The 25,933-nt window shown below is 41.0% G+C and overlaps 1 protein-coding gene across 3 annotated transcripts in view; it reads left to right on the top strand.

The window, feature by feature from the left end:
* zranb3 (zinc finger, RAN-binding domain containing 3) overlaps positions 1-25,933 on the top strand; it is a 72,207-nt gene that overhangs the window by 27,883 nt on the left and 18,391 nt on the right. For all 3 annotated transcript variants that reach the window (XM_077512481.1, XM_077512483.1, XM_077512480.1), the window contains exons 10-17: positions 1,735-1,854; positions 1,964-2,143; positions 2,327-2,497; positions 6,944-7,361; positions 11,134-11,442; positions 15,974-16,083; positions 20,080-20,184; positions 25,615-25,757. In XM_077512481.1, the coding sequence (XP_077368607.1) occupies positions 1,735-1,854; positions 1,964-2,143; positions 2,327-2,497; positions 6,944-7,361; positions 11,134-11,442; positions 15,974-16,083; positions 20,080-20,184; positions 25,615-25,757 (1,556 nt within the window). The remainder of the gene's footprint in view (positions 1-1,734; positions 1,855-1,963; positions 2,144-2,326; positions 2,498-6,943; positions 7,362-11,133; positions 11,443-15,973; positions 16,084-20,079; positions 20,185-25,614; positions 25,758-25,933) is intronic.

Genomic DNA, 25,933 nt, shown 5'->3' with positions numbered 1-25,933 from the left:
TGATTCATGGCCTTGAGAAGATGTTAAAAGCACACGGATGCTTGGTTGTGACCTTTATCCAGGAGAAGTCAAACTGGCCTCCGACATTCTTTTTTCCTAGTGAGCCACCGCTAAGTATTCATGATGCTGTACTTACATTTACGGTGCATGTTGGAGCTGCACAGTGTGAACATGGAGCACCTCCACATGACCCAAGGATCCAAACAAAAGAAAATAGCACTCGCTGTGGTGCATTAGCAACTCAGCCAAGTTGTGCTTGAATGGACCTTCAGCTGCTGCTCTCTTTGTTTGGCAGAACAAAATACTGTTTACTGCTGTTGATTCATCCCAGTCCCTCCACTCAGCTTTGTTCATTTGCACGTCTGTTACAGAAATGTCCCCAATACGAAGTACATGTTAATAAACTGCCCTTTGTTTGCAGTGTCCAGCAAACACAACCTTTTTTGCAATTGTAAGAGCTTTTATTCAAATCAAGTATGGATGAACACAATTCTGGTCACCTGACCTCTCTCCAATTACCTGAGCGTGTTTTCCCCTGAAATACACAAGCATTAATAAAGAAGATGCGCACCATTGCTCGTGGACTTGCATGCTCGTGTTTTAAATGACATGCTCTCCCTAACAGATGAAAGAAGTGAATTTTAAATAAATATGCTGCTCAACATGACTAAGTGTGCCACAACAGATTTGTTTGAAAACATTGGAGTTTCTTTTAAAATAAACATTGGAATACAGTACAAAATGCTCTCATAATTAACCTGGCCAATGACTGCAAATGACATTTGTCAATGTACTCATACCTTTAATGTTGCAAAAATGTGTCCACAACAAAGTAGCGCATATCAAAATGTTAAATTGAAAAAGAAATGGATGGATGGAATTTATAATTTACAAGACTTTGAAGAGACACTGTGCAGAATTTAGTGCCATCTACTGATGAACTAATAGAATGCATTCGCACTACGGTGCCTCCATGGTGAGACCACACTTCGCAAGCCTACCACCAATTACTACCAATTATTATTTGGAGTGAGCGAGCGAGCGAGTGAGCAGCCCGGCGAGCAGGAGCTAGCAGGAGCGGCGGCGAGCAACGGTGGCTAACGAGAACAGCTAGCAAGAACTAGCTGGAGCGGCTAACAAGACCGACTAGCAGGAGAAGCTCATAAAAGCTAGCAATAACCAAGCACTGGGAGAAAAGCGGCGGGAGCCCAAATCACAGGACTCAGTGACAAGCATCTGTAGGCTCCAGCAAAAGTAAGTGGCAGTCGATTCATTGGGTTCAACACTTGCGGCACCACCAGAGGCTAACTACGTCGTGAAGTTCTTCTCCTTCGAGTATCCGTATCAGAAAAAGGGCGGCGAAACATGTCAGCCTCCTGTAAGAGTTGGCACGACCTATGTAATACAATTCACGATTACGAAAACTATCAATATCTAAAAAAAAAAAAAAAAAAATGAAATTGATGTGAAAGAACATATTTTGTTTCATATTATTGAAATTAATGTTTTTTTTAATGAGTGAATTATAAGTTCACTACTAGATGGCACTAAATTTTATACACTGTACATTTAACCATAGATTAGTCTATTCATCATCATCATCATCATCATCAAAAATGTGAAAATTGATAAGTGGATGAAAAGCTCGTTTAGGTGTACCCGCTTGTATAATTTTCTAGATAGACAAGTAGAGACATGCAGTGCCAGTTAGCATTGTTTGCTTTTGTTACACAGGCTTGTTATATTCGTATTGATGGCAGCGTCCCATCTTCTGAGAGAATCCAGTTAGTTCACAAGTTTCAGAATGACCCAGACACACGAGTGGCCATCCTCAGCATCCAGGCAGCTGGTCAGGTACCGTACGCAAGCATGCACGCTCACCACACACAACATTCTGCACACACGCCACACACAACAGAACACTTTGCCGCTTGTCAGTGAACAGTTTTTGGCTCCTCACTAGGGACTGACCTTCACTGCCGCCAGCCACGTGGTGTTTGCCGAGCTCTACTGGAACCCCGGACAGATTAAGCAGGCTGAGGATCGCGCCCACCGTATCGGGCAAACGTCGTCCGTCAACGTACACTACCTCATCGCCAAGGGGACCTTCGACAGCGTGATGTGGTCCATGCTCAACAAGAAGGTACTAAGTTTGGCCGTTTGTTAAGAACCTCACGATTTCATTTTGATTCTTTAGGTTGTGATATTGATATTTTTTCAAATTCCTTTTGTTGTTTAATAAAAAAAAACACATTGGGTTTGAATTTTGCCTGCTCAGTGCACATCAACAGAATTGGAGAAACTCAGGGTAATTTGTCTTTGAAAGGAAACTGTGACCGGCAGCACTCTAAATGGAAGGAAGGAGTACCTGAAGGCCGAGGAGGGGGACAAAGACAAGTGGGACTTCCTTAACTTCGCCAACGCGTGGACACCAAGCGAGCTTGCCTTGGAGAGGAATACTGGACTTGAACCAGATGAGGACGTGTACTTCACTCATGTGAGATGGTGAAATGGTTTCATTTTATTTGACAAAGTCAACATTACAAACAGCACACTGGAAGTGAAGCTGAGTAAGATGTACCTAACCCAAATTTGTTCCCTTTTTTTACTTAATGCTCAATGACATTTGGAATTGTGTTTAAGAAACAATACCAAACAGTAGGCTACATACTATAGCTTAAGGAAATTTGAGCCAGTTTAAAAAATGCACGGTTTATATGTTATTTTTTGTTAATTGTAATAGACATGGACAAAAGAAAAATATTATTATTCAAAGGTAATATAATTACCGTGAAAACACATTGTACGATGTTTTGGAAACTTTTGACTTTTGGTCTAGTGCGCAAAATCTATGATCCATATGGGACCGCCAGCTGTGTTTGTTGTACAATTCTTTTCCAGAGTGGAAAATGATGTTACTGTCAGACTTACCAATAGTGTAAAAGCTGCGTCTGGCCTTTAGACTGCTATAACCATTCATCATTTATCATCAGGTTATTGTGTTTTTATGTGGCACCAAGATATAATTATGCCAGAAAGTGTTGCTTTCATAGTGAACATAAGTATAAACGCAACACTTTTGTTTTTGCTCTTATTTTTCATGAGCTGAACTCTAAATATCTAAGAGTTTCTGTGCACACAAAAGGCCTATTTATCACATCTTTTACAAATCTGTCTAAATCTGTTTGTGAGCACTTCACCTTTGCTAAAATAATCCATCCACCTCACAAGTATTGCATATCAAGAAGTTGATAAACAGCATTATTACTACGAATGCAAGAATATTAAAATCTCACAGTGTGATATATTCATGGTATTACGGCATTATTACGGTATTGTGTAAAAAAAATAAATATACATATATATATATATATATATATATATATATATATATATATATATATATATATATGAATGTTAACCTTTAAAAATAGGTCACCACTGGGGACCTTTCACATTTGAACAGGTACTGTTCCAATACTTGGTACCTGGGAATCGATACCGGTATTCAAAGGTACCAATTTTCGGTACTTTTGTACGCTCTCTCTTTTTATTTTTTTGTTAAATTTTATTTGTTAATGTATTTATTTATTTGGGTGGTAGTAAATGTTCACCATTGTTTATTTAACAGTTCTGAAACACGATGGCAAAACATGAAACCACTCTGTGCATGTTACTCAGCAGGTTAATGGTAGGTTGCAAAAGGCTGAGTAGATTTGATGACATTGCCAAATTTACTTTACCTGCGCCGTGATAGGTAGTGTGGCTGAGGGTAGATTTCAATTCTCTTTCCAGTTTCTCCTGACTCTATACAGTATAAAAGGACAGCAACCCAGCAAAAGGAGAAATGAGATGAGCCCTAAAGCCTCTGTAGCCTTCTGTTTTTAAGTTTGACAGCAGTGGGCTGATCCCGTAATATTTACAGTACCGTTACAACCCTAATTATTTCACAGCTGTGACTTATGCTACATTCAGACCATCCATCCATCCATCCATTTTCTTGACCGCTTATTCCTCAACATTCAGACCAAACCAAAAATATTGCGACGCCATGCTGGCCTCGCGCTTGTTTGTTCGCGGGGTTCTCAATAGAATTTGTTTCGCTCCGTGCCTCAGCGGAGGAAGAGGAGGGATTTCCATTTCGGTAGATGGTGCTACCTTTATTGTAGCATTGCTAACTAGCTTCCCTCTTCGACAATTAAACAAACTCACCAGATAAGCCGACCTCCACATTTCTTCCCCCAAGTAATCTTCTTTTTGGCCCGGTCCCGGTACACGTAGATCGCGGTGTCGTACAGCTCCGGGTGCCTGCAAACTGCGACGATCAAGCTATCCTCCATTGCTAGGCCACATGTTTAGCAACCGACCGCTTCCTGTGTTTTGTCTGCTGTGTGACGTATTTGGTGACGTGGCTATCTTGGTGAAGAAATAGCTGAGCCAAAAGGCAAAGCTCTCGATTTATCGGTCGATCTACATTCTAACCCTCACCTATGGTCACGAGCTGTGGGTCGTGACCGAAAGAACAAGATCCCGGATACAAGCGGCCGAAATGAGTTTCCTCCGCAGGGTGTCCGGGCTCTCCCTTAGAGATAGGGTGAGAAGCTCGGTCATCCGGGAGGGACTCAGAGTCGAGCCGCTGCTCCTCCGCATTGAGAGGAGCCAGCTGAGGTGGCTCGGGCATCTGGTTCGGTGTCACATACGTCAATCGATCCAGAGCATCCCAAACATACTCAATGTATAACGTGAGCATGATGCCATGCAAGAACTAGAACGTTTTCAGGCACCACGTATTGTGTGCAGAGGCTTTCAAGCATAGAGGCAGGATCTCGTTACGGTATCACTGTGCATTCAAAATGCCATCTTTGCATGCATATTTGTTGCCCATCCCTCAAACCCACCGCCACCATGGGGCACTTGATCCACAATGTTGACATCAGCAAACTGCTCACCCACGCAATGCACCATATGCACTGTCTGCCATCTGCCTTGTAAAGTGAAAATTAATCCATGAAAAGAACACTTCTCCAAAGCGCCAGATGACATCGCGTGAGCATTTTCCCACCCAAGTCAGTTAAGACGACAAACTGCAGTTGGGTCGAGACCCCGGCGAGGAAGACAAGCATGCCGATGAGCTTCCCTTAGACAGTTTGACAGTTATTGAAAAAATGCTGTGGTTATGCATACCAATTAATGCAGCAGCTGTCCAGGTGGCTTGTCTCTGATGATCTTGGAAATAAATAAAGATGCTGGATGTGGAGATCCTGAGGCTCATTGTTGTGCCATACATTCACGACTATCACCTATATTGCAGCATAATGCATGGCCCTATGTTGCAAGGCTGTGCACATAATTCATGTCGGAACATTTTTTGCTGAAATAAGCAGGAATGTCCCTGAAAAGGATGTTGCTTGGATGGTAGCAAAACCTGTATGCACCTTCACAGATATGCAAGTTATTCACGCCATGGGTGCTATCACATCCCCGTACCATCACAAATGCTGGCTTTTGAACATTTGTACTGTTAACAGATTGGAATGTGGACTCGTCAGACCACAGTGCACTTCCACTTCGCGCCAGTCCATCTCAGATGAGCTTGGGCCCAAAGAAGCTGGGGGGACGTTTCTGGGTGTTGCTGAAATATGTCTTTTAACTTGCATTTGGTAGATGGCAATGGTTTTCTCAAGTGTTCCTGGGTTCACGTGGTAATATCCCTTAAACAATGATGCTGTTTTTTAATGCAGATAGTGTCGCCTAAGAGATGGGAGGTCATGGACATTCAATGATAGTTATCTCCCTTGCCGCTTGCATGCAGAGATTTTGCCAGATTCTCTGAATCTTTTGATTATGGACCATAGATGATGAAATCCTTAACTTTCAATTTTTCCTGTAGAACCATTTTTAAACTGTTGCTCACACAAACTGTTGGACCAATGCTCACTTCTATCCTTGCTCGTCAACAATTGAGTCTTTAGGGGATGCTCCTTTTATACCCAATCAAGACACTCACCAATTTACAATTCACTTGTTCACCGGTGGAATGTTCCAAGCAGGTGTTTTTGTTGTTGTTTTAATTTGTTTGTTTTTTTGAAGCGCATTCCATTCAACTTTCTCAGTCTTTTGTTGCCCTGTCGCATCTTTTTTTTTTTTTAACTTCTTGCAGGAATCAAATTAAATATGAAAGCGTATTTGGCAAAACACAAAACAATGCTCAGCAGTTTGAAATTGAATAGCTTGTCTTTGTAATGTATCCAATTGAATATAGGTTGTAAAAGATTTGCAAATCATTGTAATCGGTTTTCATTTATATTATAATCAATAGCTGCTTTTCCACCAACAAGCCCAGGATCTTTGAGTTCTGGGTAAAGGGAGTTCTTGGTTGAAAAAGTTCAGCAGGGAATTTATAAACTGTGTTTCTGCAGCTAAGACGCTGCAGAGTTCTCTGTAATTAATTCAAATGAGTTTGATGACGTATGAGTTTGATTAGGCCAGCTGTAAAAACAACACACCCCCAAATTTGATCAACCAATCTGCCGTGGTCATTGCAACCCGCCCCCTCAAAGTTCCTGCCTGGCTCAGCAAGACCCTGCTGCTGAGATGGTACTTGGATGCCTCTTGGTGGATTTAATTACCCTGGAAATTGTTGTTGGTGGAAAAACGCGCGAACTGAATTTTACCAAGGTAAAACTGAAAAGTTCTCCAAAAATTCTGGCGGTGGAAAAGCCCCTAATGTTCCAACTTCAATGGAATTGGGGTTTTGTTGATTGTTTTGTGTACGTAGGAAAAATATTATGTGTTTAAGTTCGGCTCATGAAAAATGGGAGCAAAAAACAAAATGTTTTCATATTTTTGATCAAACATAAAGGTAGTGTATCACAATAGTAAAATATGCCTTGTGCCATAACCCAAATATTGATACATAGATTCTTTTTTTCCCCCTGCTTAGTTTGAAAAGGAGAAACAGCATGACATTCGGAACTTCTTCTCCCCGGATAACAGCAACAAGAAGAGGAAACGATTGCAAGATGAGGCAGAATTTCCCTCCACCTCCTCACAAACCAACAATTCTCAAGCTAGCAGTGGAGGAAATTCTGAGAAAAAGGCAAAGAAGAAAGAAAAGTCCATCACAGACAATAGTGACTTCTCCCCGCAGATGAAGAGGATCCGAGAGTTGCGCTCCAGCCCGAGCCAAAGATCTGCACCCAAGGACAGGCGGAGTTTGACACAAGAGGCCCAACATGAGCTTTCGGAGTCGGACCGTTCCACTGAAGCGTGGGCCTGCAGGGCGTGTACCTACTCGAACAGCAACTTGCTGCCTTACTGTGAGATGTGTGAGTGGCCACGCTCTTCTTCAGGTTTAACAGGTACCAATGGCCAGATTTTTTTTTTCTCTTTTCCTCTGTCCTGTCAGTCTGTTGACACACTACTTTTGAGCAACATTGCAGGCTAAAGATGTGTAGCTGGAGGCAGGCTTGGCAGATTTTGAAATAGCTCAGCTGCGAGAATATCGGGTGGCTCGGTCTCCCTCTCTCGCTTTGTCTGCTGATGACAAGTTCTCAGTATAATTCTCACCTGTCAAGCCGAGAGAGCGAGAGAGGGCTGCGAACGTCTGGCGCGAAAAGTTGGAAGAAGATGAGCTGGCTCCTGCCGATATCTGTCAGCCCGTGACTGAGCTACATCTGCGCGGAGCTCCGAAAAGTTCTGGTCCGTCTCATCAGCGGTAACGTCTGAGCAGCACACTGCCCCATGTATTGCAGCGTGTTGTTATTAGAGAATGACACACACACACACACTGCCCGCTTCACGAAACGTTGAACACAAGTCCTGGGAATATGCGCTCAGAGGCCAGAACATTAGGCACAGTATTAATTTAACAATATGCTGAAGCTACCCATTTATCGTCTGACTGCCACCTGTAACGTGTAGAAAGCCTCAATTTTGCAGCCGACTGGAGAAATGTATCTGATTCCAGATGGCAACAACAGCAGCTTTCATTAATTGGACACAAATTGAACACTGTTATGCGATATTGTTGCTAATGGAGTTTTGGTTTTAATTAAACTGTCATGCATAACTGACCACTTTGGATGCCAGAATGTGATGTCTCATGCAGGTAGGTTAGAACAACCGCTGCAGTTGATGTACCACCAATAAAGCTGTTTGAGGATGATTACGAACAAATTTGATATAATATAATGTTTAATCAGAGTCAAGCTCATCTTGACTTCTTTAACAGGTAATTTGTCTCTCAGCATCAGCTGCCAGCATAGTCCGCAGGAAGAGATCTCCTGTTTTGAACTCATTTCTAGCATTTAATGACACTGCCTCGGTCATATATTTGGATGTTTGATATTATGCATCATGTGGGCTTCCACAACTGCTGCCATCTCTTTTTTTAAAGCTCGCAGTTATTTTGGCTCCCTGCAGACAGGAGAATAAACGGCTTTACCTTTTCCTATTTCACACAGCATCCTAATGCACATATATTTTTTTAGCATGAATTCAAGACTGAACTTTGAACCCTATCAAGGCACTATTGGGGTCCTCATTTGCAGACTGAATAATGCATTTGATAGAGAAAGTCATGTTTAGGCCTTGCAGGATTTCATTGTTAACATCTTCCTCGGTGGGGACAACTCAGCACAAATTGAGCCGTCTCTCTTGGCGGTCTCGCTCAGCTTGTTAGCAAAGGGGGGCAGTGGCGAGGCCAGGTGCCCAGAGAATTGTGTGACATTTCAGCAAGTCGTTTGTGGGCTGGCCTTTTGAAGAAACAAGTTACCGAGAGGAAGGATCACTAATTAACCCGCCTCTGAGTCCCCGAAATTCTTAACTTGTTAGTTTTCACACCTCAACTTTACAAATTACGTAAGAGGATGTGATTTAAATTTAGCACGTGATGGGGAATATATGTATAGTTTTTTTCCACCTTGGGATTACTAAAACACAGACTGTGAGGTTTGGGTGACCCCTGACCGCTCAAAAACTCCTTTGAAACATCGGCAAGAAGTAAAGTGTTTTCTAATAATGAAGCGGTTACAAGCAGGGCTTCTTTTTTTTTTTCCATTTTCACTTTCTTTGCACTTAACATAAGTGAGTATACTGACCAACAAATTCATAAAAGAAAAATTTGAATTTTCTGAAATCGAATAATCAACATCAGATCAATTTTCCATTTTGAGCCTGATATCAATTCAGAAAACCATCAATTGACGATTTTAATATCTCTCTTTTTCCCCAAAATTCATGATACTGTAAAATAGAATTTTAAACGCCGATTTTTATTGTATCTTACTGTTTTCTTGAAATTTACTGTTCACATGAATTTAAAAGTATTTCCTTACATTTGTGAAAGACCTGACTTATTGCAAGAATTATTGCATGACTTCTTTAAGACAATTCAGAATATCTTAAATTTATATTTACAATTATTGAATTAGAATTCTGAAAATATTTTCATCTCATCCTTGCTTTTGTCAACATGTAAGTGGTTATAACACGTGTTATAACACGTGTTACTTTCATTAATAAACTAAATAATTTAACCAGTTACTGCCGCCGCAAAATTTAAGTTGAAATTTAAGGTTTGTGGAGTTTTTATCATGTCCGTAATTAATATTGGATGAAAGTGAAGTGAATCGAATCGGAAAAAATCTCAATCGAATTGAACTAAACTCTTGTGAATCGAAATTGAATTCCATCCATCCATTTTCTTGACCGCTTATTCCTCACAAGGGTCGCGGGGGGTGCTGGAGCCTATCTCAGCTGGCTTTGGGCAGTAGGCTGGGTACACCCTGAACCGGTTGCCAGCCAATTGAATTGATTCAGAAAATTTGAATCGATACCCAGCCCTACTTTTTTCCCTGAATGATTTAATGCCTCAAAAACGAGTGCTGGACGGAGCGCTTATATTAACCAGCTCAGAGCTGACCGGTTAGTGTGATGTGTCCACGGGCCACTTATGATTGAACTTGGGCGGGATAACAGCACCTTTCAAAATCGCAGCTTTGTCAATCACAAAATCGCGTTGTCTGAGATCACGATTTTGATCACAAAACAATCAATCATTTAGCAGAGCAAAATTTTAGGTTAATAACAAAGTATCAAACTGCTAGTGAAATCTTCCTCAAAATTAATAATTTTTCCGTATATTCACTGAGAAATTAGTTTAAAAAAATAAAATAAATTTCAAACGGTGAGTACTCATTTATTTTGAGCAGTGCATGATCATGTCGTGCCCCAAATGCTTTTGTGTTTTTTTTTTTGTTTGTTTTTTTGTTTTTTTTTGGGGGGGGGGGGCGGTGTATGTGGTTGAATGGCTATGGCATAATCCTTGAATCAATTAACATTTTTAGATTCTTAATATCCTGCCATCTCTGACGAGTCAAATCACATTGCAAAGCAAGTTTGGTATTTCAAAGAGGATCCAAATGAGCTCCCCCAGCTTGCCATGATCACCTGGGTAGAGTGTTGCACAGATGCGGCAATTACTGGGATTGTTATGTTAATGCTGATTGCACACACAGCAATGCAGGCGAGCAATTAGGAGAACAATGTGGCATAATGATCATTCACCGTCTCAGAAAATAGTATCCGACTCGTTGCTGTAGAAACGAGTTAGAAAATGTTATACGCAGCAGTTGAAAAAGATTGCAGCCGACCTCCAGGGATTTTTTTTCATGCCATTTCCACAGACCTGCAACTAAATTGACTGCATGTTCAATCATGTTTACATGTGACCAGGTAAACTTTCTGATTGTATGTTTAGTGTTCCTTTGGAAACTCTTAGTTACATGGAAGCCTAGTGGTTAGCACTTCTGAGCTTTGTGGTTCAACTCACATCTGTAGCTTTCCTTTGTGGAGTTTCTATGTTCTCCCCTTGCTCGGGAGTTATGCCGGCTTCTGTATTCAGGCAACAATTTGTATCTTTAACACGTGTTCAAATTAATCAATCATCATACAATAATTTATGTGCCATATTAAGATCTACTTGGGTCCAGGCACTTGGCCACACTTGGCTAATCCTGGAATGATGGATTTCTGTCCAAGGACTGAAGCTCTTTTAATGTGTAATTAAACTCTACAACTCAGCCCGAAAGGATGATTTTAATCATTCTCCTTATGTCTCTGCTGCCTCAGAGCCCACCAGGCCTAAGCGACATCCTTCAGCCGAAAAGGAGCAGGCGTGTCACATCGTGTCCAGCTCCGACCAAGAACCCGAGCTCAGTTGGCAGAAATCCCACACTACCAAATCGTCCAAAGGCAAACAGAGTGAGGAAGAGGAGGAGGAGGATGAGCCTGCAAAAGACAAACAGAAAGAAGGAGATGCAGAGGGAGGGGAGAAGCAGCAGCTCAAAGGCAAACAATCAGCAGGAAAGCGAGATGGCGGCGGTGGCGGCGGCGGCGGCACAGGTGGTGGCAGCTGCGTCCTCCCTGACCACACTCACGGTAATCCCACCTGCAATATTCCCCTTTTCATATCTGTGAAAATTGGCCAATGCTGCCCCTATAATGCGCTTTAATTTCAGCGCTGCAAACCAATAAGGGACTATATCTCTTTCCATATGGGGCTGCGTGTTATTCTTCATATTATTATGCGTATCTTCTTTGGGTTATTGCCTAGTTCTGCTCACTTGAAGCGAAGGGAGATATTGAGTAAAGTCTCACTAATCTCCGGAGTAAGTCTTGTCAAAGCACACAATCTGCTCCTGGCGAAAAGTGTATGCAAAGTTTGAGGTGCAGTCAGTGACCATCAGGCAAAAAGGTGTCAGAAGCTGTTCTTTTTTTTTTTTTTTTGTTATTGTCATTATTATTATTATCATCATAAAGTAGATTTCATTACTTCAAACTGGTGCACTGACCCATCTTGGAAACACACCTGCTGTGGTACCTGTCCCCTCGTGTTTTTATGTAAAACAGAATTAGAAGCGGTGTCATTAAAATCGCATCTTTATGCTTTAAAAACAGGAATATAGCCCAGCATGACTTACTGGATGAGAATAAACAAATCCCCAATTGCTTGGTGTATAATACTACAAACTGAGACATGCGGTTAAGGGCCTCATACACAAAGCTGCTTACATTTAGCTGATTATGAAGAAGTAATTACCCTGTTTACATTATGAAGTGATCAGTGATTGCACTTCGCACAAAAAGTCTGGTTTCCTTCCAGTGTGACTGTTAGTAACACTAATTCAGCTCATAATGTCTTTTTGTTTTTTTTTTTTTTTTTAACAGTAAAACCTGAGCTGTTTTGCATTACCGCTGCATGTGAGTGAATGATCACAGCTATATCAATAAATAGTGTGATATCAGATTCTTTAAAAATAAGATCACGATTCTTTTGTCTTTTTTTTTAACATATTTTTAGACTAATCTTCACATTTCTGAACTTTTTGTAAAATTTAAAACATATTTAAAATGTATATAAAACCCTAAAAGAAAAGAAAACAGACATCTTAAGCCAACTAAGCTTTCTGAACAGGTTTCAATTGAAATAGTGCAATTTTTTTCTATCAAATGGTGCAATGAATATAAACATAAATGGTAATAAACAGCCTCTGTTACTTTAGTTACAGTGCCAATGGTGTATGAACAGCGCTTAACACCACAATAGAAATTGAAAATGTTTTTTCCTCAATAAATTATCGACAAAAACAGTTTGGAATGAGTTAGCAAAGTAAATAAAACACAGAATTGGAAAGTAGAAAACACTGTTTACAACAGCATTTGCTCGTCCGCAAATCCGCGTAGTTTACAAATTCTCGTAGGTGCGCGTGTGGGCAATGTGGATTGTGGACGTGTCGCGGCGCGGGGAGAGTTGCGTACCCATCGGCTGTCGGTTCCGAGGTGGCCGCGGTCGCAGGCCAGGGTGGAGCACAAACCGAGCCGCATCTGAGCTGCAGCTGAGGGCTGGTTCTGAGTGGCGAGGCGTGTGTGAAGGTCGGGGTTTGAGGGCAGGACGGCAGGTAGTTGTGTTGTGAAGATTTGGTGGTGTGGTGGAGTCAGAGGCCAGCTTAAGTAGGGTGCTGATTGATTGGACACACCTGCTGCTTGACTCCAATGCACCACACCTGGAAGACACATGCACACGCACACACTCAGGGGGCCGGGCCTGCAGACCTGACAGTACCCCCTCCCCTACCACCGGGCGCACGACCCAGGCGACCAGGATGGGCACGGTGGAAGTCGGGGATCAGTGACCTGCACAGGACCTGGCGAGCAGGGATCCAGTTGCGCTCTTCCGGTCCATAACCCTCCCATCAACCAAGTACTGGAGGCCGCGACCGCGGCGACGACGTCCAGAAGACGGCATACTGTGTAGGCGGGATGTCCATCAATCATAAGAGGAGCAGGCGGTGGCGGCACAGCAGGGGATAAAGGGCTCGATGAAACAGGTTTTATCTGAGAGACATGAAAGGTGGGGTCAACACGGGAGAGGTCGGGTTCTTGAGACATACAGCACAGGGGTTGACGACAGCCCCAATCTGAAAGGGGCCGATGAAGCAAGGGGACAGCTTCTTGGATTCCGCCTTTAGCGACAGGTTCCTCGTACTTAGCCACACCTTCTGGCCGACGGCATAGGCAGGTGCAGGAATGTGTCCGGGGGCGGGGCCGAGGCAGAAGCCGGAGCCAGTGGCATGGGAGATGGATTAGACATGGATGGCCCAGTAGTGGGCGGGAGCGTGGGCGGAGTCTGGAGTTTGTCATTGCGCTCTCTCTTGCATTGTATATGAAGATTCTTATTTTGGTCTGTTGTTATATCTGTTTCGAGTGCCATCATTTTTGGAAGAAATGCAGCCCTTGCCTTGACGTCTGCATTTGTCCCTCCCCGGTTGTCAATGGCACTGCCCAATTATATAAAAGATTACTTCTTGGAGTGGGATACCATTGAGTGGTATTGTTTCAGAACTACTTGTATTTTTCTTTATGGTCTTGGATTTCCTTGAGACCTTGAGACACAATTCAATAGCCAGACACAAATGGTAAAGGTGAGAAAAGAACACCTTTTTAGACCTTGGGGGGAGTAAAAAGCATCTCTGTTTGAAAAGGTAGAAGCACACTTGCAACATCCCCTCGGACATTCCCTTATCACAACTCGTATTCATCCATCGATCATGTATTCAGTTTGTTTGTTCCATGCTGCCGCAAGTCTGTTTCTGGCAACACAAGTTTAATATGAAACACAGAGGTTGTCCAATAAAAGTGACCTATGGGGTCAGGAGCGTCGGCTAATGATTTCCCTCTACCTGCCCAGGGTTTTCGGAAGCGAGCCGCAGAGCTGTCAGATGCTCCCGCCTCTTGATTGCTGTGAGATTACTTTCCTCATGGCACGCACAAGCAATCACTCGTCCCCCAGCGCGCCGCCTCACACGCTCTGCTGCCTGCCGCCTCGGCGATCTGCATGAGTCCAGTGTTTATCCACAGATTCATGTTTTCCGGATGTTAGTTCAAACGCTGCAGCAAACTCGGCAACACCAAAGTTCTGCGTTCTTGAAGTATATAAGTTGAATTTTTTTTTTTCATCTTTTGTTTCAGTCCTGCAGAAGATGAGATGACTCAGTCCAATTAGCCATTGTTTTCGTTCCCTTGCAGTAAAATAACAGATAAATCCCAAGGCGTGTGATTTGAAGGCACTGTTCATACTGTGCAAGTGACAGTCTAATAAGACGGCTTTGTAAGATGAATTGCCCCCATCAAATAAATGGCCCACTTAATGCAGCTTGCGTGTTCAGCCACTGCAAACAGCCAATTGGGGAGAAAAAAAAACTGCTTACAACAAATATCAGGTGCACATAGCGGAGCTGTTAGGTTTCATTATGGATGTTGAAAGACAGCAAAATAGTTTTATTTTGAAAGGCCATATACGTTCACAGTGCTTGTAGTTTCAGCATTAGGTGGCCTAGTGACAAAGCTGATAAGGACACACCAGCAAGTAAGAGGGAAGGGCAAACATAAAAATAAAATGAAATTTGCAACATTTGTGAAGGAGTATTTGACGATACCCAAAACAGCATTACCTAGTACACTATTAAGGCAGTTTTAAACCTTATAGTTTAGCAAAGCCCATTATGTCTTTTAGCTGAAGCAACCAAGTTGGCTGATCATCGAGGCATTAGTGACATCAGCCAGTGTGCAAGTCAACTGGACACGAGTGCACACGCATATACACACACACACAAGGCAGACAAAGGGCCACATGAAGTGATTTAAAGCAAGTATTATCAGCGTCTTATAGGTCATTGTCTAAATGAAGCGTGGTGGAGCAGCGGCAGTCTCATTTCCACCACCTGACCTTTTCTTGCTCGATGCTGGCAGGATGAGCAAGTTACATTGCTGACAGTAATGACCTGCTCGCTGTCCTCCCTCTCCCTCCTCTCTCCCCCGTTCCACTCATTTTATCACTCACACTCACTCTACCATTCTGTGCTGTTGGTTGTGTGAACTTGTTAAACATAAATTGGGAGCTCTCTGTCCAACTAATGGGCCTTCTGTGACTACATAGGATTACACAACAATGAAAATGAAAAAAAAAATCCAGGTAACAGAGCGTCAAAGGGGCCTGAAAATGGGGCTTAAGCACGCAAGATGTGTTTAGATTATTCCAGCCTTACAAGACAAATAAGAAACATGCTGATGAAAGAACGGAAACACTTATTGATTCAGAAATTTTAGGCTTCAGAGAGGTGAGAACGGGTGAGCTGCAAAAAAAGTCAAAGCCCCATTTGACCTTTTTGTAAAATTCAAATTTTAGCGAGGCAAATATCACACTTAAAAAATAGGTTCTACTTCAAGATACCTTTGTCATTGCACCCAATAATATAGACCGGTTTTAATGTGACATGGTGCCGCGTAGTTCATCTTTATACACAATAAATAATGCAATTTATCACAGAATGCCCCGTCTTCTAATATCTGAAACGTTGTTCATACTGTACTTGAGGAACAGCAGTATATGACCCTATTCTTCTTTGTCTAGAACTGAAAGCGACGAAAGCTCATGACCATGAGGGATGTGTCGATCCTGCATACCAAGGTCTGCAGTTCTGCGCCAGCCAATACACAGATCGAGTATATATCTTCGATAAGGTAGATGTGGGCCTCTTTTGATGTATTATACAAGTGAGCAATGGACAAATGATTATTTATCTTTCTTGGTATCGGAATGTTTGTATGACAACAATCTACTATTAGGTCAGTGGTATGCAACCTAGGGAAGCGCGGCCGTGCGTGTTTTAGGTGTCTCTCTTCTCCAACACAGGTGAGGGAGGTTATCAGGCTTCTCCCGAGCTTGGTGATGAGCTGATCATTTGAAAACACAAAACACGACTGCAGCTCTCAAGGACAAGGGTTGTCTACCCCTGTACTTTATTTAAAGGGCTTTGAGTACTTTGAAAAGTGCTTTACCATTGTCATTGTTATTCGTATTATTAGGAGAATCAACAATGTGATGTTGGATCAAATAAAACAAAGACCTCTCCTATTACAATTTCCTTCCACAAGTCATGTTAAAATTGAACCGGACGCACCCCAGCGCTCCATGCTACCTTTCCAAGAAGACAAACCATTGTTTAACCCCAGTGCGACTCTGATTACGCTCCTGTGAATTCTTAGCACTCGTCTTGAGTGTCACGAACCAACAGGGCCAACTATCGATCCCACCGTGATTACTCAACCCTTTTGTTTCATTCATGAGGGATCAAACTCCTTCCACGCTAGCATAGATAAGAGACATGAGGGTTTTACATAAAGTGGACCAATGTGTGTTGAAGTGAATACACGATGCTATATTAGCGTGACGGCAATAGACAAGTGTCATGTACAGCTGGCTGAAACGATAAGCCACAGAGATAAATGTCCCCCGCTGTCGTTTAAATGATAAACTGGAGGAGTTCTGCCTGAAAAGCTGTCACATTGGGATAATCCTGGAGCAGGAACAGAATTCACATGGGGCCACAGCTCAGTTCACAATCAGAGGACGATTTATTGCCAGAGTTAAACTGAGAAATACTGTATTAAGACTATGAGGAAATTGATGTGCAGGTTCCAGACGTCATTGTTATTTTAGTCACTGCCCCTGCTAACAGGTGACTGGCGTGTCAGGTGGCAGAGACTTGCCACCTATGGGATAATAAGACGTGCTATTCAGCTTAGTAACTGCTCACAGTAGACATAAAATGGAGAGAAAGCAGCAGTATGTAGTTAGGATTGAGTTTTGGCGTGTATTTACCTATTTCAAATGCAACAATATGCCTTAATTTGACTATTTTGTGCTTCATACTAATTACTAAATACATCTATTGTAATTCAAGCATAGCATTTCTCTGGAGAATCACCTAATTCTGTGTTAGAGCGCGTCAACATACATACAAAAGACTAACTACGGTCGAACACAATCTGTTCCAGAATGCCAGTCGAAATTCAGATCAAATAATGGAAATATAAACCATTTGTTGGAGGGTCAAACACACCATCATAGCACCTTTCCAAAATCTACATATTACCTTCACCTGTACAATTACTTGGGTATCATTTTATCATTCTCAATTGCCTTACAGTGAAAAATAAAGGGGGAAAAAAATCATCAGTGATAACTTACGAAGTTGCCATTTGTAGATGACACTTGTCCCAGATGAACATCATGCATGTCACATTTTCTGATTCTTCATGTGCAAGTGTTGGAAGAAGATAACCACTTTGAATATCAAAATTAGGGATGTTCAATACCACTTTTTTTCAGACCGATACCGATACTCAGACCCTCAGTACTCACCGATACCGATACCAACTGCCGATACCAGTAGTACATTTTGACAAATAAAAAAAATCACTAAAAGATATTTTTAAACAAATATATGTCCTTTAATTTTGACAAAAAAAAAACAGCACAGTCACTCTTCAATAGTCTTAACGCTCAAAATAAAACACAAAAATGCTCTTTTAGTTTAAGATTCACAATTTTGAAGTATTTCCAAACCGGTGAAGTTTTGGTGAAAAACTGCTGCGCTTAACGTCTTCCCCCTCTGCCATCGGTCGCTTGTACTCGTCTGCGTCACGAGTACTCGAGTACTTGAAAAAAAGGCTGGTATCGGCCCGATACCGATACCTGGTATCGGTACTCGCCCATCCCTAATTAAAATGCATACTTTAATATACGGTAACTTTGATGAGTTACAAATGTATGCTGAAAAAATACATATTACACAGAAACACACAACTCAACTTTGATTTTGTAGTAAAAATATATAAATGAGCAACCCTATGCACTTTTGCACTTAGCAACATTGTAAACCGTAGCAATCGAAATGAATTGTAATGCATGCAAGACCCCATCCATTTTCTATGCTGCTTATCCTGTTTGAGGTTGCGAGTGAACTAGAGCTTGTCCCAGTTGACTTTGGCCCTAGACAGGTGGCCAGTCAGTCGCAAGCCACATGTAGAGAAAGACAACCATTCACTCTTTTTCACACTGTTACACTGAGTTAGAACTCAACCTAACACTGCCTGCACCAAAGTCAGGCAAATGTGATGCTACACCCTCAATGACTGCATGCAAGACCCAACAAAATGTACTTCAAACTTCTAAGTGAAAATGGTTTGAGGTGTTGGCCCCTATTTTTTCCTGTATTCTTTGCATACAGGGTTAATCTGGGATTAGTTTTCCATCTGCAGTTTTATGAAAACCCAAATCTGCTGAAGCTTCTGCTCTCTCTATATATGTTTTTTTTAAAAACAAAAACATTTGTCGCTAGTACGCCAGCTTCTTTCCACCTTCCAAACGCTTGCATGTTTGGCTAGTTGAATACTCCATCCATAGTCAACTCGGATAAATTCCAGTAACCCGCAGTCTGAATGACAATCAAAGTTTATCGGTGAATCATTTTAAGTTACTTCGTTTATTTCCATTGCACATATGTTCTTCTGAAATAAATGATCCAAAAAAATGTGCCAGCTATTCCGATTTGGAATTGTACAACCTCAGAGGCATTCAACTTTAAATGTTCTACTGCATATTAAATGGTTATCTTTATTTCCACTCTCCAAAATGTTGCTTCACTACCTCTACTGTTGAGATGATCTAAATGTATAGTATGCGGTTGTCATTGTAGCAGCTTTATATAGCAAGAATATCTTAATGCTCAGAGTGCAAATTGGAAGGAAGGACAGTGCATATTTTCTATCCACCGAAAGTCTAATCCCGCTTCGTGCTGCTGCAGCACAACCCGCTAACTGGCTCTCTGCCATTTATTTGACCATAATCTAAATAAACACACAAGCCGCTGCACATAGGTGATACTAAGAAGGAAAACATCCTCGTGCTGATTTGGAGCCGAATCCCATACAGTGTGTTATTAACCTTTTAACTTTATCTCCTCTCCTGCCTGCTGCTGTACTTGCTTCACCATCTTCACGTCTGAACTGAAGTGGCTCTTGCCCCTTAACTCCACTTTGCATCCTCTGTTTTGTGCAATGTTCATGATGCTTGACAATAGCCCTCTTTCCTGAACCCTCTTCCAAGTTAGGTTCACAATGCGGGTACACTGAATTTAAGAGCAGCAAGAGTGAGCACTCAGAAAGCAGTAACACAGTGTGAAATAAATGTGAAAATTTAATTTTGGGAGTGTTGATGGTGTTACTTTTTACATCATTGTGCAGTTACTGGCAGATCATTATCACGCTGAGCGTGCGGCTATACACCAACCTTCTTCACTCATTAGTTATAATGCATGCACACTGTATTTTCTTCAAAGCCGTCTACATCTATTTGAATTAAATAAGTGAGGAAACTGATGCGAATGACTTCGGTAAGCAACCAAGAGTGGCAAGTCCGTCATTGCCAGTTAAATCCAAAATTACTTGAACCAGCTTTTCACTCACGGGAGCGCTTATCAGTCAGTGTTCATAAAACAAATAAGATAATGTTGAGATGTTAACAGATTTGAGCACATAACACATAGAAGCAGTGATTTTAGTCTTTAGTAATAGGAACAGAGAGGGATAGAGAGGGAGTATGTATTAATACTATTGTAACAAATCCTCTCGCTTGAGGCTAAAACTCTTCGTCTCCATCTTCTCATCTGTTAGGATGGTGCTCCGTTGAACTTGAGCTTCATCCCCCTGGACATCAAACTAACCAACTGGGACGACCTGCCCGAGGACTTCAGCCGGCACAGAGAAAATCGAATACAGGTCTACTCTTCTTGTGTGTGCGTGTGTGCGCGTGTGTGCGCGGGTGCGTGTACGCATGTGCTTGTTGTAATATCAAGACCTTGATATTTCATTTCAGTAAGAACACCTTAAAGAGGACTTGCATTGTGAAAACTGCTAGCAATAAGCAACGTGCCAAGAATTCCCAAAAATTACAGTCTGTCAGGAACATCAACCAGCGTACAACGCGCTAATATTTTCTGAAAATTGGACAATGGTTCGGGAGAAATTGATTTTTTTTATGTTGGGAAACTCCTCAGGGACCCCATCTTCTCCGATTGGCCGACAAATTTCGTGTATCCACCAATTTTTCATACAGGCCAAAATTCGGAGACGTCAAAATTACAGTGAGGTTTCAAACGCAGACACTTGACTTACCTAGTACAAATTGAAGATTATTGGGAGTAGTAGCCTGGAAATCAAGACTCATTGCTGTACCGATTTAGTCTGGTCACTGTCGCCATCAAGAGTATTTCTATGGTGGGACAAACCTGAGCAAACAGACAATGGGATGAACCAATCAGCAAAGATCAGATGTTACGTCAGAAAAACGACTTGTTGAAGAGCACGTCTTCTTTTGAATTAAACGATTCCAGTGCTGTCAGCTGTTGGGATTTTAATGACTGGTTATTAAAAACTCAGTTGAATGCGGAATGAGACAAACTATCGTCTCTCCCGCCCGCCATTTTGAATGTTATGAGGAGGGGCTTCCGCCGCCAAAGCGTGACATTGCATATGTCACAGCAAATAAACAAATTTGTTTTGAACGAGGCCGAGTAGCGGTCAACGGCAGCCTGTTCAGACCCATTTATTTCCTGCAGAAAGAAAGCGGCTTTGGCTTGCCAGGCTAGTAGAAGATGTGTACTTAAGCAATTTTAATAAATGTATTTGTTATGGGGGATTTGAAGTGCTCATTCCAAGGATTTTTTTTTTTTTTTTTTTTTTCACAAAGATGGCAGCTACTTGTCATGTTGCTACTAGCAATATTTAAATTTAGCCTCACTTCAGTCCTGTCAGGTTATACTTACATACTTATACTTTGTTACAGTTGTAACAAATATGCCAAAAAGAGAATTCATGTGAGTCTTCTTAAGATATTTACCAGTATGCTGGTATATGCTTGACCAATACTTTAACATACAGTATGTTCAACTAACTGACCAACAAGTACCTTTTATGTTTCCAAAACATTGCTGTTTTCCCCTGAGGGGGAAAAAAAAGTATACATATTCACTGTTGTATTGTGAAGTTGAAGTAACGTGTTAGATTTGAACTGGCAGACTTGCCAATTCTGGCATATTTAAATAGCATTGTATGGCATAGCATTTTAAATTGATGTTCTGAAGTGTGCAGTTAGCAGTTCAAAAATCTCTAATTTGACCAAAAAAGGCAAATATGGTCCAAAGTTGAGCAAAACATGTATTTGCAAACAAAAACAATACAATTTATCAGTTTGAACATTAAATACCCTGTCCTTGGAGAGTAGTGGTTTCAATATAGGTTGAAAAGGATTTGCCAAATTACTGTATTCTGTTTTACACGTCAGAACTTCACTGAAAATGTGGGTTTTAGAATAAATATAATTTAGGTCTTTTACTGAAATACTTGGATAGTCATAATTCTGTCCCCAACATTGCAGTATTTTTGTTGACGTTGGTTGTTTTGTGTGTATTTTTTATTTTATTTTTTTTTTATCACTGGTTATAATAAATCAAAAGTGTTTTTCTGCGTTGTCATCAGCCATGTGGCATCCATTTAAACTTATAAGGGACAACAGCCTGACCTTTATTTTGCAGGAAGATAAGTCGTAATTATTAACTAGGGTGTCTTAGTAAAGACGATGCACAGGGCTATCAAATCTAACCGATAACTGACACCGCCGCTGGCAATCATGAGCAAATAGCATAACGTAATGGCTCAGTATGGACACCAGTTTCCACCCCTGCGGGGTCTAGAGGCAGAAAGATTGGAGGAATTGCCGGGCGGGGGTTGAAGATGGAAAGAATGTGAGGGAGTTTGAGACAGTGTCAGGAGGCAGGCAAGGGAGAGAATGCAGTTTTATGAGGATCATTACAGGAAGACGGATCATCGCCTCAAACGACCCCGCGCACGCCAAACAGCTCATAGTGAATCCAGCAACCTGCCTTTGCAGCAGCACTGCCGCTGACACAGTCCCCACCTGTCACGTTGTTTATGTCCATTTGTAAGGGCAAGGCGTGAGCTGCACCCATCATTTACACCCTGCTTTGCTCCACTTGTCCACTGAGATCAATAGTCAGGCATGCAGTTTTGTGTAGGCTGGACTCAGCAATGTATAAACTCGCCCACGGTTGGTTTAGGATGCAAAATATTTCATGCTGCACTTCATACAGTATCTGTTATGCGAATTATTACAGATTTTGTTTTGCCTCATATACAGTAAACATGAGACAGTTAGGTAATTGATGATGAGTTCTTCAAATAGCTGTGGGGCAATTTTGGTGCACTTGTCTACAGAGAATTTTTTTTTTTTTTTTTTTTTTTTTTTTTTTTGAAGAGCTCAGAATTGTTCATTCGGTAGTCTTACCGATTCAACGTCTTGTCATCATTGCTCTTTTTTTTTTTTTTTTTTTTGTGTGTATGTTTGCGTGCGTGCGTGCGTTTGCGTGCGTGCGTTTGCGTGCGTGCAAATACGTATAGAAGAGAATTGTTTTAATTCAGTCACATTGAGAGGTTCTTGAGCATGAACTGGCTTTGGAAAATCACACCACAGCATGTCAATTCAAGTCCAGACTAACTTGGCCAACGCAAACATTTATTCTTCTTATTTTTTAAGCCATTCAGAGGTGGACTTTCTGGTATGCTTTGGGTCCTTGTGCTATAGAATAAACCAAATCAAGAGTGATGAGTTTAAGAGCACTGAAGCAAGCCCTTTCGCTCCCGGCTTTTTTACTGGATTTTGACTGATTTTGCAAGGCCCACAGAATATTGTATTCTATTGCTATAAAACATGGAACCTACCAAAAGAAAGATTAGAGTCTCTACTTTCATCGGGATAAAAAGGTGTATTTGTATCTGTTTCCGTTTTGCAGCAATTAAAATTAGAATATCGCTAAGTTTCATCATTATTCACAAACCTGTTGAAAACACTGGAAAAAAAGAGCTTGTTGCAACATGGCCCGGGCTGATCTCTTATATTCTGCTGCCACCTGCTGGCCCTTTTTTGTAAGAACTAGACTTAGACTTAGACTTAGACTTAGACTTGACTTGACTTTATTGATCCCTTTGGTATGGCTCCCTCTAGGAAATTTACATCTTCAGCAGCAATAAGAACAGATAATAAAATAAAAAATAATTCAATCAATCAATAAATAAGGTTATTACACAAGAGATTGAATTAATAATATTAATAATAATAATAATAATAATAATAATAACAACACAATAAAAATTCAATCAATCAATAAATAAGGTTATTACACCAGAGATTGAATTAGTAATATTAATAATAATAAAATAATAATAATAATAATAAAAATTCAATCAATCAATAAATAAGGTTATTACACCAGAGATTGAATTAATAATAATAAAAATAAAATTAAAAATAAAAATTAAATCAATCAATAAATAAGGTTATTACACCGGAGATTGAATTAAATAAATTAAAGTACAGTAAAGTGCTATATTTGTGAAGTGAAGTGCACACTACACCCTCCTCCATTGCTTTAAGCGACCTCTTCAGGTCAGAAACTGCATCAAAGCCTTCTGTATGCTCTAGCATAAAAAAATAAAAATAAATAAACATGAAAGAAAACGTATAAATATGTTTTTGGGCGTGAAGGAAAAAGTATTAAAAATGTATTTATACGTTTTTGGGTTTGAATTAGTTAAATGCTGTTATTTTTACCCACGATCCAAAAATCTCTTTTGTCTCAACAGTCCACAAAATGTATCTCAAAGTCTTGTGGATCAATAAGGCAGAACAGCAGTAGCTCATCTGAAAGTTTGAGCTTTGTAGCCTCAGGGTCATAGGTTTGAGTACCACTCCAGACAAAAATGTAAGAATGACAACTAGTTTTTGGAGAGATGCTCGCCTGCTTACTGTGTGCGGCAATTTCACTCTGTATCTCTCTTTGTATGTCTCCAGCGTGTGATCTGGCTCTGTGTCATGTGCAACACAAAGTATACAGCAGAATGTAAATTGAATTCCACCTTGAGGGATTAAATTGAATATAAATGAATAATAAATAAGATATGTTGAATTAAAAAAATAAATAAAAGATGTTTCATGGCAAACTTGAGGTAAGCCTTCACCTTGGAACTGCTGTTCTTTGGACGTTTTTGACATCCTAGATGAGTTGTTGTTGTTGTACTCTTCAGTTGGTTGACCACTCCTTTAAAGGGTTACTAGTACTAGTTACTAGTAGCATTGCGGATAATGCTTCGACCCTGTTTTACTGAAGTTCCAAAGTCTTGGAAATGGCTTTGTAACCTTTTTTTGACAGATTTCAATAACTTTGTCTTTCATTTGTTCTTGAATTTCTTTTGATTCTGGCATGGTGTTTCTTTTTGACATCTTTTTTCTTACATCACTTTGTCTGGCAGGCGCTATCCAAAAATTATGATTAATCACAGTTCACTCCTAATTAACATTTTAACATGGAGGTGCTATTACTTGATCACATAGGGTCAGATAGGTTTGGATGACCCCTTGCTTTTAATCAAATGACGTCTATGCTTTGGTTGACTTTGGTGAGATGGATAATTGACTGGATGGTCCGAAGCATTTATGAGTAATAAAAGGACAAAAGAAACAATAAGCTAAGATGTATTTTTCACAGCACTTTCTGTGTTAGAAACTGTTTCACACAACCACGATGGAGCACGTTGAGGGTTACTTCAACCACAATGATTAACTCTGACAATGTTAGTCAAATGAGATCATTATCTTTGCAGATTGAAAGTCTCATGGATTTAGATGTCAAAGCAACCCAATTGATTCAATGTATTCATGCTATCAATACAGTGAACTTGCATAGAAATTCATATGCAGGTGCCGTCAGACATGACAGACGTTTTGATCGCTTTGAATGGTGCCGTTAACTTTTGAATACTGTATCTTTGGCAGGCAATAAATAACCATCTGAAGTGTATTAGTATTATCTATTCATTTTGATGTAGGCTAGCTTTTATTTTTCTTATGGATTTTCTTTCAAGGTCTGACCTGTTCTGAAGCATATACATCACTGTGTCTCAGTTTGATTGCTTTTATTGGGCTGTCTGGAAAGTCATCACCATGCGTGTCTTTTTGATGATTATTTTTGAATAGGCAACCCAAAACACTTTACGGTGCCTCAGATATCCAAAGCTATACATTTTTTTTCTGGCCACCTTTCACCCCAACCTCAATCTGAATGTGATGCCCTGCAGGTGCTGCGCTTCGTTCAGGAATGGAATGGCCTGGCAGCCATGAAGCAGAAGCTGCTCCGACGTAGCCGTCTCCTCTACCACAGCCCCACGCTCGGCTTGCAGCAGGTGGCCACCGCCCAGCGACCTCACAACAGCACCAAGAGGTCAGACTCCATCTGAAAATATGATCTTGAAGGGGAAATTCATCTTTGACAACTTCAAATAAAAGATTTTTCATCATATAGCAAGGTTGGCGTTTGGAGGGCTTTCTTGTGACGTATTTGCCTTGCAGAATGGCTGTCAGATGCTTTACAAATGTGACATTTTGGGGGGGAAGTGA

The sequence above is a fragment of the Festucalex cinctus genome, chromosome 2, assembly GCF_051991245.1.
Source record: "Festucalex cinctus isolate MCC-2025b chromosome 2, RoL_Fcin_1.0, whole genome shotgun sequence".
Classification (NCBI taxonomy): Eukaryota; Metazoa; Chordata; class Actinopteri; order Syngnathiformes; family Syngnathidae; genus Festucalex; species Festucalex cinctus.
The sequence above is the reverse complement of the archived record's forward strand: the minus strand, read 5'-3'. Positions and strand labels throughout refer to the sequence as shown.